The sequence below is a fragment of the Trichosurus vulpecula genome, chromosome 3 (genome assembly GCF_011100635.1).
Source record: "Trichosurus vulpecula isolate mTriVul1 chromosome 3, mTriVul1.pri, whole genome shotgun sequence".
In the NCBI taxonomy this organism is placed as follows: domain Eukaryota; kingdom Metazoa; phylum Chordata; class Mammalia; order Diprotodontia; family Phalangeridae; genus Trichosurus; species Trichosurus vulpecula.
Window position 1 is genome coordinate 112,990,567 of NC_050575.1, and position 13,587 is coordinate 113,004,153.

At 40.4% G+C, this 13,587-nt stretch overlaps 1 protein-coding gene across 1 annotated transcript in view; it reads right to left on the reverse strand.

Annotated features, from left to right (window-relative positions):
- Positions 1 to 611: 611 nt before the first annotated feature.
- KIF3B (kinesin family member 3B) overlaps positions 612 to 13,587 on the reverse strand; it is a 37,369-nt gene continuing 24,393 nt past the window's right edge. Inside the window, exons 3-9 of the mRNA XM_036750503.1 lie at positions 12,892 to 12,993; positions 12,452 to 12,574; positions 12,244 to 12,362; positions 6,389 to 6,502; positions 5,623 to 5,728; positions 4,866 to 5,044; positions 612 to 4,159 (exon numbers count right to left, since the gene is read on the reverse strand). Coding sequence (XP_036606398.1) covers positions 4,063 to 4,159; positions 4,866 to 5,044; positions 5,623 to 5,728; positions 6,389 to 6,502; positions 12,244 to 12,362; positions 12,452 to 12,574; positions 12,892 to 12,993 — 840 coding nt within the window. The 3' untranslated portion in view covers positions 612 to 4,062. The remainder of the gene's footprint in view (positions 4,160 to 4,865; positions 5,045 to 5,622; positions 5,729 to 6,388; positions 6,503 to 12,243; positions 12,363 to 12,451; positions 12,575 to 12,891; positions 12,994 to 13,587) is intronic.

The window sequence follows — 13,587 nt, forward strand, 5'->3', positions numbered from 1 at the left end:
GAGGTTATGGTGAGATGCAGAACAAGGTTAAAGAGTTATAAGGCAAAAGGCAAGAGAGAATGATAAAAGATAATCAGATAAAAGAATTTCAGAGATCATGAACATGGCAATGGAAACTCCTAGATAACAGCAAGATCATGGGTATGTCCATCACATAGGAACAGGTTATGGGAAACGATTAAATTGAGGGTGCTCCCTTCCAACTCTAAATCTGTGATTCTAATTTACTTTATCATCAGTTTCCTTGTCTATAAAATGGGGATAATACTGTGAATCAGCAAGTTACAGTGGAATACCTATATAACATTGGGCTTATCTTTATACTTAACTTTTCTGGGCCTCAGTTTAAACAAAAGTTTGGATGAGATAATCTCTCAAGTTCTTCCTACTCCAAATTCTATGATCCCAAGCCATCTTCTTTAACGTTGTTCCCTATTTTAGATTCACTGATTCATTCACTAGAAGAATACTAGTTCAAAACAACTGAATTTTTCCATCACCTATCTTTCATAAGGAAAAAAGTAACTCATTTGATTTTAGCGGCACTGACAATGTGGAGAATATAATCAAAATTGTTTCCAAAAGTGTTAGCAATATATCATGAGGAGGCATTTTTGTAGGTACAATAAATCTGAATGATTTTATTACACATCTCATTTTAGAATCACTTTTACATTCCTAGACAAAGAAAGAAGTGATACAAATAAATATCAGCTGTAAAACCTAGAGCTCAAACTACTGACATATTCTTTGTCTAAAGGTAGTCAAAGAGAAGATTTAAGATCAGTATTAACTCCGAGGGAGCCATAAGATATTCCCAAGACTGTTCTTCTGTACAAAAGCAACCATGACAGCATCTCTTTCTAGATCTGTGAGACCTCTGGGACCAGACTGGGAGGGGTGAGAAGGGCTGCTATTCTTAAGACAGTACCAGCTGTCAGCCCTTGCAGAATACAGAAGAGCCAGGTCCAACCATTTCTGTCCAGTTCCAAGCATTGCTTTATAATTTTTATAAGTTGTAATAACCTCATTTTGTTTTTTTTTTTTTCAATTACAAATGCTGAAAAGTTAAGAGTCACTGTTTGGGGTAGGCCTTAGCTTCACAAATGGAATCCTGGGGCAGGAAGGGTTTCCCGAGTTAACAAAGAATCAACACTTCTCAAAAACTTGGCAACAAACCTACATTCAGTACAAGGGTTAGAAAAGAAAGTGACAAGAACCTAAAGTTTGGTCTGTATGACACTCTAGTTCAACTGATTGTGGAGGGATGTCTGATGAAATTCAAGCAGCATGCAGGCATTTAAGTGGAGAGTAATCCAATTAGATTTAAGGATTCTTATGAAAGTGCTTCATTCCTTGATTTGTGATCTTGGGCTATGCATCCAGGGTGTCTAAAATGTAGTTTTAAAAATGAAAACAGATACAGACCATAGCGAAAGGTGGAAGATGTTAAACCATTCTGATGAATGTGATGGTGGATGTATGCACAGTTCAAACGTCACCTACTCAGTGAAGAGTTTTCTTCAGAGCTTGGTAGATTAGTTTCTAAACTTCGCTGGCTAGAATACAATTCGAATGATTCAGAATATAATAGGCATGCCTGGCAGGCAGGCAGAGTGACCCAGCTGTGTATTAGGAATGTCTTATGAGACTTTATGCATTCTGGTCTAATTCAGAGCAAAGCCCCTCAGCATACTAACATCCTCAAAGATGGTCTGCTGCCTACCTCCTTTATTCCAATATTTATGTTATCAAATTTGGGAGAAGAAAAAGCACCAGAGGGAGGCTGCCTTAAAGGTAACATTCACCTGCCAAACAAGTTTCCTTTTATATCATTTCCCCAGTTCTGCATAAGATAAATAGAGTTCAAGGCAATCAAAGCAATACTCTGTGTTCAGCTTCTGGGTTCTTTGTTCACATATTTGTCAGAGTTCTGGGCCTCACTCACCAGCTCTTGGTCATGTTGGCCACTTCAGGATAAAGTACAAACTAAAGTATAGTTTGTCCTGCAGTTTCCAATTCACATAATGTTCCTGTCAGAAAGGGTATTTTTTCAGCTCACAGCATTCTGACAAGCTCAAGGAAAATATGGTAGAAGAAACAGACATATAGCTATAACCATCTCAGGCTGTACAACAACCTCATCGTTTGGTTTCTATTTAAACAGTAAAATCCTCTTTTGAAGATGGGAAAATGGTTTAATCCCCAGAAAAAAGGCAGAAAGGCATAACTCAATTATGCTACTGAAGCTGATGAAAGAAAGAGCTCTTGGTCAAGGAATAATGGTTTCTGCAAAGGAGAAGGGAGATGTTATACAGGTCTCTGTTTTTCAGAATGACAGACATTGCACATGGTTCCTCCCTTTTCCATAGATAGGCAAAGACAGTCCTGTGGTTCTGATCCAGAAATATGCACTGGGAACTGAGCAGCAGAGTTAGAACGTAACCCAAGGTCCACCTGAGCAGCCATCTTGTTGAGGCACCATTGCCAGCAAGGTACCCCAGCACAGCTGACCCAGAGACTACTGTCCCCCCTGCTAATGGAATCAGATACCTACACTGTAGAGTTGTTCCAGCCTGAACAAAGTTACTTAGTGAACATTTCATAAAGACAAGAGTAACACTCATACATTAGTGTATTTCTAGAAATGGGCAAATCCTCACACATATACACAGATATGCAGGCGCACATGCACACACGCATGTGCACGCACGCGCACACACACACACACACACACACACACGAGCTTGGACTTTTCTCTTTGAATGGAGGGAACAACATTCATATGACAACTAAAATAAAATATAGCTCCAAATTTCAATGTACAACAAACTAAAACTTACAAACCAAACAGTATTTGCAAACAGGAACTCTTCTGAGCAAGGCAGTCGCACACAGCAGTTCATCTACTTTCAGCTGTATGATGATAGTCTGCTACTGCCGAAAACAATTATGGAAAGATCACTAGGAGGCACAGTTCCTTTGCCCTAGGCTAGGGTGTCCCCAGTTACAATAGCATGTAGTCTCATTCCTCCTACTATGTCAGCCTGATTCTGTTCTCTTGTAGGATTAGTAAGGGTTAATGAATCTGTTCCGTTATGGAAGAGAATGAGGCACAAAACCCCAGCACTCATCTCAATGAACTATTTTCCTTTGTCTTCGGGTGAATTCAACGTTTTAACTATTTCATCCCTTTATCCCTGATCCCATCACTGTTAGCAAAGGCAAAGCAAGGCATTCTTCCTCAAAACAGAGAGGCCCAGACTCAGAGCAGGACCAGCTGTGTGTGGCAACATGATAGTGAATGAAGAGGAAAAAGGGACACTATTTGTCAACTTTCTCTTTGACAGATGGTCACGACTGAGGTCTGAAAGAAGTTATTTCCTAAACCAACCAAGTAGGTAAAGGATATCAATTTCTATTGCATCCATTGTCATATCCTTCAGGAGCAGAAATACATAGGACCCTAAGACACAGGCCCTTCATCCAGAAGCTCTCAAGAGAGGCAAATATTTCTTAATGGGGATGGGGAAAATCTCTATTACTGCCTATCTGGAATTTCAACCCAAATAAAGCTCTCTGGATTTCTCTAAACAGAGCATGCATCAAATCACATTTTAAGTCTTTTGCTTTTCAAACTCCCCTGTCACCTGGCCCTAAGGGCTCTGGAGAGCTGATCCAGCTATGGCAGCTCTCAACTCTGCCCCTTCTGTCCAACAGTAAAGGGGCTCAGTGCAACAAACAGGCTGAAATCGAAGGAGAAGGGACCACCTCATTGCCACTAACGCACTTTACTGTAACCCATGCATTTCTGATTTACTAACTAAAATAATTTCCCCCAAAGGGCTGAATGCCAAATTATAAGTCTCTTCCTCCCATGTTTCAGAACCCCCAGGACCAGCACATTTGGACACAAGTCAGTTATTCAGCAAAGAGGCCCTCATAATTCCCTAGAAAGAGGGGGTTCTTAGTTTGGTCTGAAGGCCTCTCTGCAGGTTTTTGCTGGTTTTTTCTCTCAGAAGGCGGCAGCTGCTGCTCACACCTCGAGAGGAGTTACTGGTTTTACTTTGGAACCAGCCCCCGGGATTGTGGATAAAGCTGAGATGCAGGAGTTCCAGAGGAAGAGGAGGAGGATCCCGACTTTCTTCCACTTTTGGGCCTGAAAAAAAAAAAGAAGTACATTTTCCTGTTCATGTGCCAAGCTTTATCCAGTACAAATTAAACCCTTCTCCTTTGTACACCACATCAATTACAATCATCATCTTGATCATTCTTCTACAACGCCTAAGCCACTGCACTTTTCAATTTACTTTTTGATGTGTTGCCCAAGTGATAGGAACTATATGAATTTTGCATAGCAGAACAACCTGCTTCAATGGGCCAGCACTAGATTTAAGAGAACACCGAGGTTCATTTCTCTGCTGTGATACCTATTAGCCGTGTGACCCCAGGCAAGTCCTTTAACCTGAGCCCCAAATTTCCTTCTCTGTAAAAGAGAATCATAGGGCTTAGGCCTAAAAGAACCTGAGACGTTTTCTAATCCATCCCTTCTCCCTTATTTTAAAGATAAGGAGACCCAAAGAGGTTAAGTAGACAAGTACTCATGATTACACAGATAAGAAATGGCAGAGCAGAGATTCAAACCCAGGTCTTCTGCCTCTTGGGCTCTTTTCATTACAATATATTTCCACAACCTACTTCGGAGGGCTGTTGCAAAGAAAGCATTTTGCAAAGTATAAAGGCTATCCAAATGTGAGCTATTATTTGGGTATATGATATATAACTGGTTATAGGTAGATTTTACATGTTATCCTTGTTCATTCTTGTCTAGACACCAGAGATTCAGTCCCATAAATATCACTTACCTAGCCTTGGATTTTTTATTTGATATGCTCTCAAAAGATGAGGCATCCACCTGAATTTCGTCTTCATCCTGCAGAGCGGCCTCTAAAGCGGCTTGGACTTTGGGAGCAATAGCTGGACCCTCGTAGTCTCTGGTTGTTCGGCTAGGCATATCCAATTCTAGTAATACAATATTCTCTGCCTAGAAACGCACAGCCACAGATAATGCCTCAATTAGCTGGTATAAAGAAATCAGTACAAACACAAGGAAGCTGGGATGTGGTGATGAATGTTGTCTACTTCCTAGGTGGGGTCTTTTCTTCACAAGTGGTAGGTCTGCAGTGTGGGTCCATTAGGGCAGAGTAAAGAAAAGTCCTAGTAGGATTGGAAGGGAGTGCAAAAAGCACTGGATTGGCTATCAGGCGAATAGGGACCTGCCTTAAAAACTAACTATAATACCTTGAGGAAGCCCCTTCCCACCTCATAGCTGCAATCTCCCCATCTGAAAATGGCCTAGGTGATTTTTACTCAATTTTTTTTAAATCAATATTTAAAATTAATCAATTAATTGATTTTTTTAGAAAAAGAAATAAAGAAAATGGTCTAGATGGTCTCTAAGGTTGCTTCCAACTGTATAGCTCTATGAAAGCTCTCCTTTCTGTGAGTAGTTAACTTTGTAGATGGTCAAATTCCTCTTGCTGTGAATTTACAGGATAGCACCTGAGGATCTCTAAAGAATCAAACTCCTCTGATGGGGGGAGAAAAAACAACAGCTCCTACCCTGTATCGGGCCTCTGGACGAATCATCATGGACATCCTCGCATGTTGGCTAAGCGGCCTCTTATAGCCCACAGCTGAAACAGGCCGTTTCATCATCTGCTGATTACTGGTGGGAAAGAAATCGGTCACATCCTGGAAGTGGACCAAAAACCTACCACAGTGCTTAGGAATCATGATGAATCTATTCAAATACCTGTGCCTTCTCCAGACTGTCTTTCTGAACTAGATCTTGGGCAGATTTTATACCTACTACAAACAATCAGAACACAAGTAATTTCTTGGCTCTACTACTTCATCTGTGTGGCTTTGGGGAAGTTACTTAATACCACCAAACCTCCTTTTCCCCATTTATGAAGTGGGGATAATTAAACTTAGACTACCTATCTCATGATGCTATTCAGAGGACAATGTTTTGTAAACCATAAGGCACTAAATGGAGGCTGAACTGCTTGTTGATTTAACAGAAAGAGTCATTGAAAAGGGACTCAAGAGACACGAATGCCAGTCATACCTCTGGTATGAATACTTTTGGCAAGTCACTCTCCCTGGCTGGGCCTCAATTTATTCATCTGTAAAATAATGGGGTTGGACTGATTCCTAAGGCTCCTTACAGCATTACCTTTCTATGGATGAGTCTGGTTTTGTAATACTATGATAAAAACATTTTGTCCAGGCTTGAAATGGGGTAGACCTTGTTCTTACTAGAGTTCTCCAGTTCATTCAGATCTCTTAGATCACTCCCTAAGAAAGGTAAATGGTAACTTACTCCAGTCGGGTTATGGGATGCAATTTCCAATGATCTTCCTCTTCATCAAAGAAAGATCTATTCATGATTTTGCCTTTCTCTTCCAGAGGAATAAAGTTTTCTATAATAAGATGCCTGTAAGAACATACACACATTAGCATTATACACCTCAGTAAAAAGAGAGAAGAGTTTTCTAGGTCAGTCTTGCACATGTGCTTCTACACGCAGCTAGTCTCTAGCTGTTAGGGCAGATACTTGCTAAACTAAACATCTCTTGGCTGACAATACTGTTAATGCTAACTTGAATTACTCATTTTTAAAAGTGACAGACTTCATGAAAATTAATTCATTCAATACAATTGACCTCTGGTACTATATACAGTACAAAAACCCTTTGTTTCCTGAAGCCTTCCATATCTTCCCCTACTCCCCTCCTCTCTTTCACAGTTGAGGACTTCACCTCATTGAAGCATTTAATATGAGCGCCCTCTTTTCCCATTCTCTTTATCTCAAAATCACTTGACATCATTCCATATCCCTCTCTACATATGGCCTTGATCTTTATTCCATCCTATCATATTCTCTCTCTCTTCTTATCCTAGTATCCTATCCCTCCTCCCCTTCTCCCTCTCTCTTCTCACTCCCTCTCTCTCTTTCCAGGTCTCCTTCCCTCTCCCTTGCCCCCATTTCCATTGCTTCCTCTGGCCCCCTCTCCTCCATCTATCTCTTTCTTCCAATCCCCTCAATACACCATCCTATATTTTTCCTTTCTTTCTGTATCAGCAAGGCAATAATCACAATATAGATGATAACTGTCAAAATGCCTATTGTGGTTCTGTATCACAAAATATATGAGACTCTCCACACAGAAGGTAGAAGAAGTAAACCATTTATTCAGACACCAGAGGATCAGATCCCATAAGGCATCCGCCCAATCCATCACAGCAGCAAAGAACTCATCAATACACAACGTCACAGCATGGAGCCTCACCGTCTCAAAACCTTCTGCCCCCTGCTGGGGCCTTCGCACAAAATAATCACACCACAGGTCTGCTCTCTCCCTCAGTTCTAACTATCATAACTACTCTCAGCATTTCCTGTGACACAATTTCCTTTTCTTCTCAGCAAGCTCCTCCCACCATGTGACTTAGGCTTCCTGTGATGTAAGCAGGTCACATGGCCTATTCATGGGAGGGAAAGAGCTTCAAATCTAAAATGCTATTACACTTTCTCAACCCAACTTCTGGAAAAAGCTGCCTGTATTTGTTGACTTCACTTTCTCTCCTCACTCCCTTCTGATTTCATCTGTCAACTGAAACTTTTCTCTACAAAGTTACCAATGTTCTCTTAATTTTCAAAACTGATGGTCTTTTCTCAGTCCTCATCTTTCTCAACCTATCTGCTGCTCTTGACACTGTTAACCTCCTTCTCCTAGGTACTCTTTTCCTCTCTGGTTCTCCTTCTGCCTTTCTCATAGCTCCTTGTTAGATTCCTTTGCTGTCACATCATCCATATCATACCTCTTTACTGTGAGTGCTCTCCCTAGGTTAGGGCTTCTTAAACTTTTTCCATTCTTGACCCCTTCAAGCACTTCTTAAACTGTGGGTTGAGACCTCATATGGGCTAGATGACCTCATCAGCTCCTATGGATTTAATTAACATCTCTATGCATGTACACACACACACACACACACACACACACACCCCTCCAGTTTCCCTTGAGCTTCATCAATTACTTCTTGGAGATTTCAAACTGGATATCTTGGAGACATCTCAAACTTATCATGCCTAAAAACAGAACTCATTATCTTCTCCCGAGACCCAAACCTACCCCTCTTCCAAATTTCCCTATTTCTGTCAAAAGCACCACCACCCTTCCAGTCTTCCAGGTCCATAACTTTAGTGTTATCCTTGATTCTACATTCTCCCTCACCCCATGTATCCAATCAACTTTAAATCTTGACATTTCTACCTCCACAACATCTCCTGCATCTGACCTCTCCTCTCTATTCACACAGCTGCCACCTTAGTTCGGTCCCTCATCACCTTTCACCCAGTTTATTGCAACGCCCTCCTATTTGGTCTCTGCTCAAGGCTTTCCCATTCCAGCCTGTCCTCTACACTGCTGCCCAAGTGATCTTCCTTAGCCACAGTAAAGTACAATGACTCCTTAGTGCCTCTTGTATCAATCATAATCTCTCCTGTTTAGCTTTGAGGCCTTTCACAATCTAGTCCCAACCTGTCTTCTCGGCTTGCTTGTACATTCCTCCTGCTCCCATACTCTGTAATCCAGCCAAACTGACCTTCTCCCTCTTCCTCACATACAATAATCCATCTTCCACCTCCAAACCTTTACACTGGCTATGCTATATCTGGGACGCACATTCTCCTCACCTCTACCTCAGAGAATCCCTCTCTTTTCCTTCGAGACCCAGTTTAAGCAACATCTTCTACATGAAGCTTTCCTTGATCCTTCCAACTGCTAGTGCACTCCCTCCCAAACTATCTAACTGATTTGTATTCATTCATGCTTACATATGCGCTTATTATCACTTGTGCTAGAAGGTAAGCTCCCTGTAAGTAGAGTTTGTTTAATTCATTGTATTCGTGTACCCACCAAAGTCCTGGCACGTAGTAGGTACTTAATAAATGCTTGCCAATAGACCTTTTTTGTCACCCTTGTTAGTTTTCTCTAGCACCTCAAGTTGGTTTCTATTTACTTATGTGTGTCTGTCTTATATCCTCCCAGAGGAAGGTAAGTTCTTTGAGGGTAGGGATTATTTCATTTTTATCTTTGTAACCCCAGTACCTAGCACGGCATCTTGCACATTGTAAGACCTTAATAAACATCTGATTAATCTAACTGAATAAACATTTATTAAGTCCTTACCATTTTCAGAGCCCCATGATGGGCACTGAGGAAGAAACAAAGGTTAGATAAGACAGAAAACCTGTCCTTATGAAATATTCATCAACCTCCAAATAATAATTTTTAAAAGTTTAGTAGTAGTGCTTTATGGCCTACAAAATCCTTAATACCTCTTACCTCACTTGATCCTCACAATCACCCTGTATCCCCATGTTGAATCTCCATTTTATAGATGTAGAAACTGAGGATCAGATGAATAATTTCTCCACAGTCACAGTTATTATAATAAATACAACAAATATTCAGTAAGTACCTACTATGAGCACGTTAAGGAGAAGAGCCAGGTGTTAAACCCAGAACTTCTAACTCCATAACCAGAGAATGTTCTTTTGACCATAGTAGAAATAACTTTAAATAATCAAAAAGACTTGAGTAATTACCTAAATGGACAATTACTCAAGACTAAAAATGCAAGATTTCTTTTTTGTTTTTTCAAATATCAATGTATTTAATTGACAGGATAGCAAAATCAAAGTAAAATCAATGCAGAAAAGAGGCATTCTCATTTTCCCCAATCTTATTCACAAAAAGAACGAAACTTTCTAGAAGCATCTATGAAGAAATTAGTGCTTCCAGGGAACCTCATGTGGGGATGAAAAGACCATCCTTCCAATGGAATTGCAAGACTTCTAATCTATTTGGGTCAAGTGTGGAACCAGACTGCTTTACTGTGATTGCTTTCACCACTGGTGCTTTGGCGCTGGGTTGGACTAACTTTTTAAAGCAATGAAGGTAAAGACAAGAGGCAGATGTCACTGTGAAGATTTGGTTCTCATTTTAATATGTACTTAATTATTAAATGGAGTCAAGATTCCTTAGTCGAACGTTTAAAGTCCTCCACCACCTGGTGCCACCCCACCTCCTAGCTTTGTCTCGAGTTATTCCTTCATGGGTAGCCTACACCCAAGCGAAGCTAGATCACTGAATAGCTCCCCATATCCCCCGTGTGCTTTCCCACTCTAATGCCTAAGCTTACAACTATTCTCCCACCTGGAGCTCAACTTCCTACACATTCTCTACCTCTATATGTGCAAATCCTGCCAAGCTCAAAGGCCCCCTGAAGAGAAATTGGACTTGTTTAAATAATTTAATTTATGGCTAGGTGTTAAGAGGTTGCATGATCACTACTACTTTGACAGTCTCAATAATAAAATGTGTATCATCACCATTGATTGAAAAGCAAGAGACCCAAACCAACTTTCAGGTGCCACAACTCCACATGTACATGAACACGTACATGATGAGAAACAATATAACCTGTTAAAAAGCATATACTACTACTACTACTATTACCACCCTCAATTCTACTGCAAAGAGTAATGAACTCAAGGTTTGAAAAAACCTTCGAGGTTATCTAGTCCAGTTCCCTCTCAAGCATGAATGTGGACTCAAGAGTCTCATAAGCCTTGCCTAGTTCTATTGCCACTTCTTAATAGCTGTATGACTTGCTGAAAGTCATAACCTCTCAGAGCCTTAATTTCCACCACTCTAAAATGTTGATAATAACACAGACAGTCTTCCCTATTAAAACTTGGGAAACAGAACCGCTAATCCCTGGATACTAGCAACAAATGACAGTTCAATATCTTTTTACATGTTATTTAATTTAATCCTTTCAACAACCCAGTGAGATAAGGAAGGTAAGTATTATTCTTAATATATACATGGACGAGGAAACTGAAGCTCAGAGAAAAGTAAAAGTGATTTGTGGAGGGTCCACAGTCAGTCAATAATCAATAAGTATTTATTAAGCACCTACTCTGTACCAGGCTAAACTGAGGGATACAAACACAAAGCAAAAACAATCTCTGCCCTCAAGGAGCTCACGATCTAATGGGGGAGACAACAAGCAAACAAAAATGTACAAACAAGTTATACTGAGGATAAATAGGAAATAATTAACAGAGAGAAGACAATAGAATTAAGAGAGATTGGTAAAAGCTTCTTGTAGAAGGTGAAGGTTTAGCTGGAATTTGAAGGCAGGGAAGCCAGGAGCTAGAGATGAAGAGGGAGAGAATTCTAGGAATGGGGGGGCAGCCAGAGAAAATGCCTGGAAACTAGAGATGGAGCGTCTTGTTCACCGAAGAGCAAGATCAGTGTCACTGGTGAGTGTTAGATCTAAGAAGACTGGAAAAGTAAGGAGGACTAGGTTATGAAGAGCTGTGAATAGAGGCCAAAATAGGATTATACATCTGATTCTGGAGATAGCAGGGAGTTTACTGAGTAGAAGGGGTAACATGGTTAGGCTAGCACATTAGGAAAATCACTTTGGTAGCTGAATGATGAATCGACCAGAGTAGGGAGAGACATGTAGCAGGTGGACTCACCAGCAGGCTATTGCAATAGTCTAGGCCTGCACCAGGGGGGCTGCAGTATCAGAGTAGAGAAGGGGTTGTATTAGAATGTCGCAAAGGTGAATCAACAGGCCTTGGCAACAGATTTGATGTGGGGGTGGGGGAGGGAGATGGTGATGAGATAAGGATGACACCTGGGTTTTGTGAGCCTAGGGAACCTGTAGGATGGTGATGTCCTCTACAGTAACAGGTAAGTTTGGAAGAGAGAGAGTTTATGGGGAAAGATAACAAGTTTGGTTTTGGACATGCTGAATTTAAGATCCAGTTCAAGATTCAAGTCATCTGAAAGGCAACTGGAGATTTAATACTGGACGTCAGCAAAGAGATTGGACTGGATTGATAGATTTGAGAAGCATCACCAGAGAGATGATAATTAGTGAAATAGCATAGAAAGAGAAGAGAGTCCAGGATAGAGCCCTGTAAGACACCCACGTTAGTAGATGAGACCTAGATGAAGGTCCAGCTACATAAGGAGATGAGCCAAGATTCGAATTCAGGGTTTTTGACTGAAAACTTAATGTTATTTTCAATGTAGCCCAGTTATCCAACTTTCTTCCTGTAACCTGGCATCTCTTGTAGCATGACAAACTTACTTGAGTTTCAGTTCTCTGGTAAGTTCATTTTGAGTCTGTTCTAGCTCCTGACGCTCTTTGATATGCTCTTCTTGAAGGTCATGTATTTCTGCCTTTACAGCCTGGAGCTTAGAAAACAACTGGAACCAAAGAGACAAATCAAAGTTAAAAGGAGCAATTAATTCTCTCATTCTCGCAAAATTTCAGACTTTTCTAGTTTTCTCTCAACCTTTTTGAGCTTCTTTGTCTTGATGTCCACCTCTTGCTGTAAAGAGCTATAAGTCTCCTTCAGCTCTAGTGTCTCTTCATCCCGACTTTCCATCTGTTGTTGAATTTCACGTTCCCGACGTTTCTAAGAATTAACACAAAAAGGACCAGTTTTACTCTAAAAAATGGTTCTACTTATGGTATTCTGCTGAAGATTACAAGAACATACATCTTACATCTTTTGATGTAAATATCCAGAAAGCAAAATATTTTAAAACTTTTGTTTTCAATTAATAAGCATTTATTCTTTCTCCCTCCCATCTCTCCATACTGGAAAATAAAAATAAAAACAAAACCCTTATAACAAACAGGTCATATACAATATAACAGATATTTGCTACATGCTTCAAACCAAGAAACAAATTTTTTAAATTACTATTTTTTTTTCAGATTTGTAATTACTTGCTCTGCAATTTCCTGTCGCTTCTGCTCAAGTATTTTTTGTTGTTCATTGGTATGGTCAACTATATTTTTTCCTCCAACGAGCAGCTTACTTTCCATGGCCTGAAAGCAAAACAGAGAGACAAGGCAGAATTAGTCCTACAAGTGGTGTGCCTGAGAAAAACATTCTTCTCCTCATGTATACTACTGAAATCTCTTCAATTCAACTCACTTCAACAATTGCTTAGTCAGTACCATCTGTATAGAGAGTTAGATACAGAGGTAGATACAAAAATTAGTTGATATATGGTGCCTTCTCTTGCGTTACCAGTATATCTATTATGGTTACTGCCTGGCCCTCATCCCTAAGCAGCACAAGGTATAGGGCCAGCCCTAAGGGATGGAGGCTTGGAGTATATTATGTTTTGTCTTCAGCCCCCTTCCTACCACAACCACTCCAACAAGTGTGAGAAAGGCACAGGCTCAGTCCTTTACTATGGTGATAAGGGCTAGGGAAAGGAAGGTTGTTGACTTACAAGCTGATGGTATGTATGTGAGATTCAAGTGTTTAGGGCCTTTTTTCTTTTTTTTTTTTAATACCAGCTAGGGAAGCCACTTCCTTCTTCACTACCTGCTGTGTCCCTGAATCACTGCCTACCTATAAGCAGTGAGAAGGCCTCAAAAGCCAAGAATGATTCATACATTGTACCAGATGAA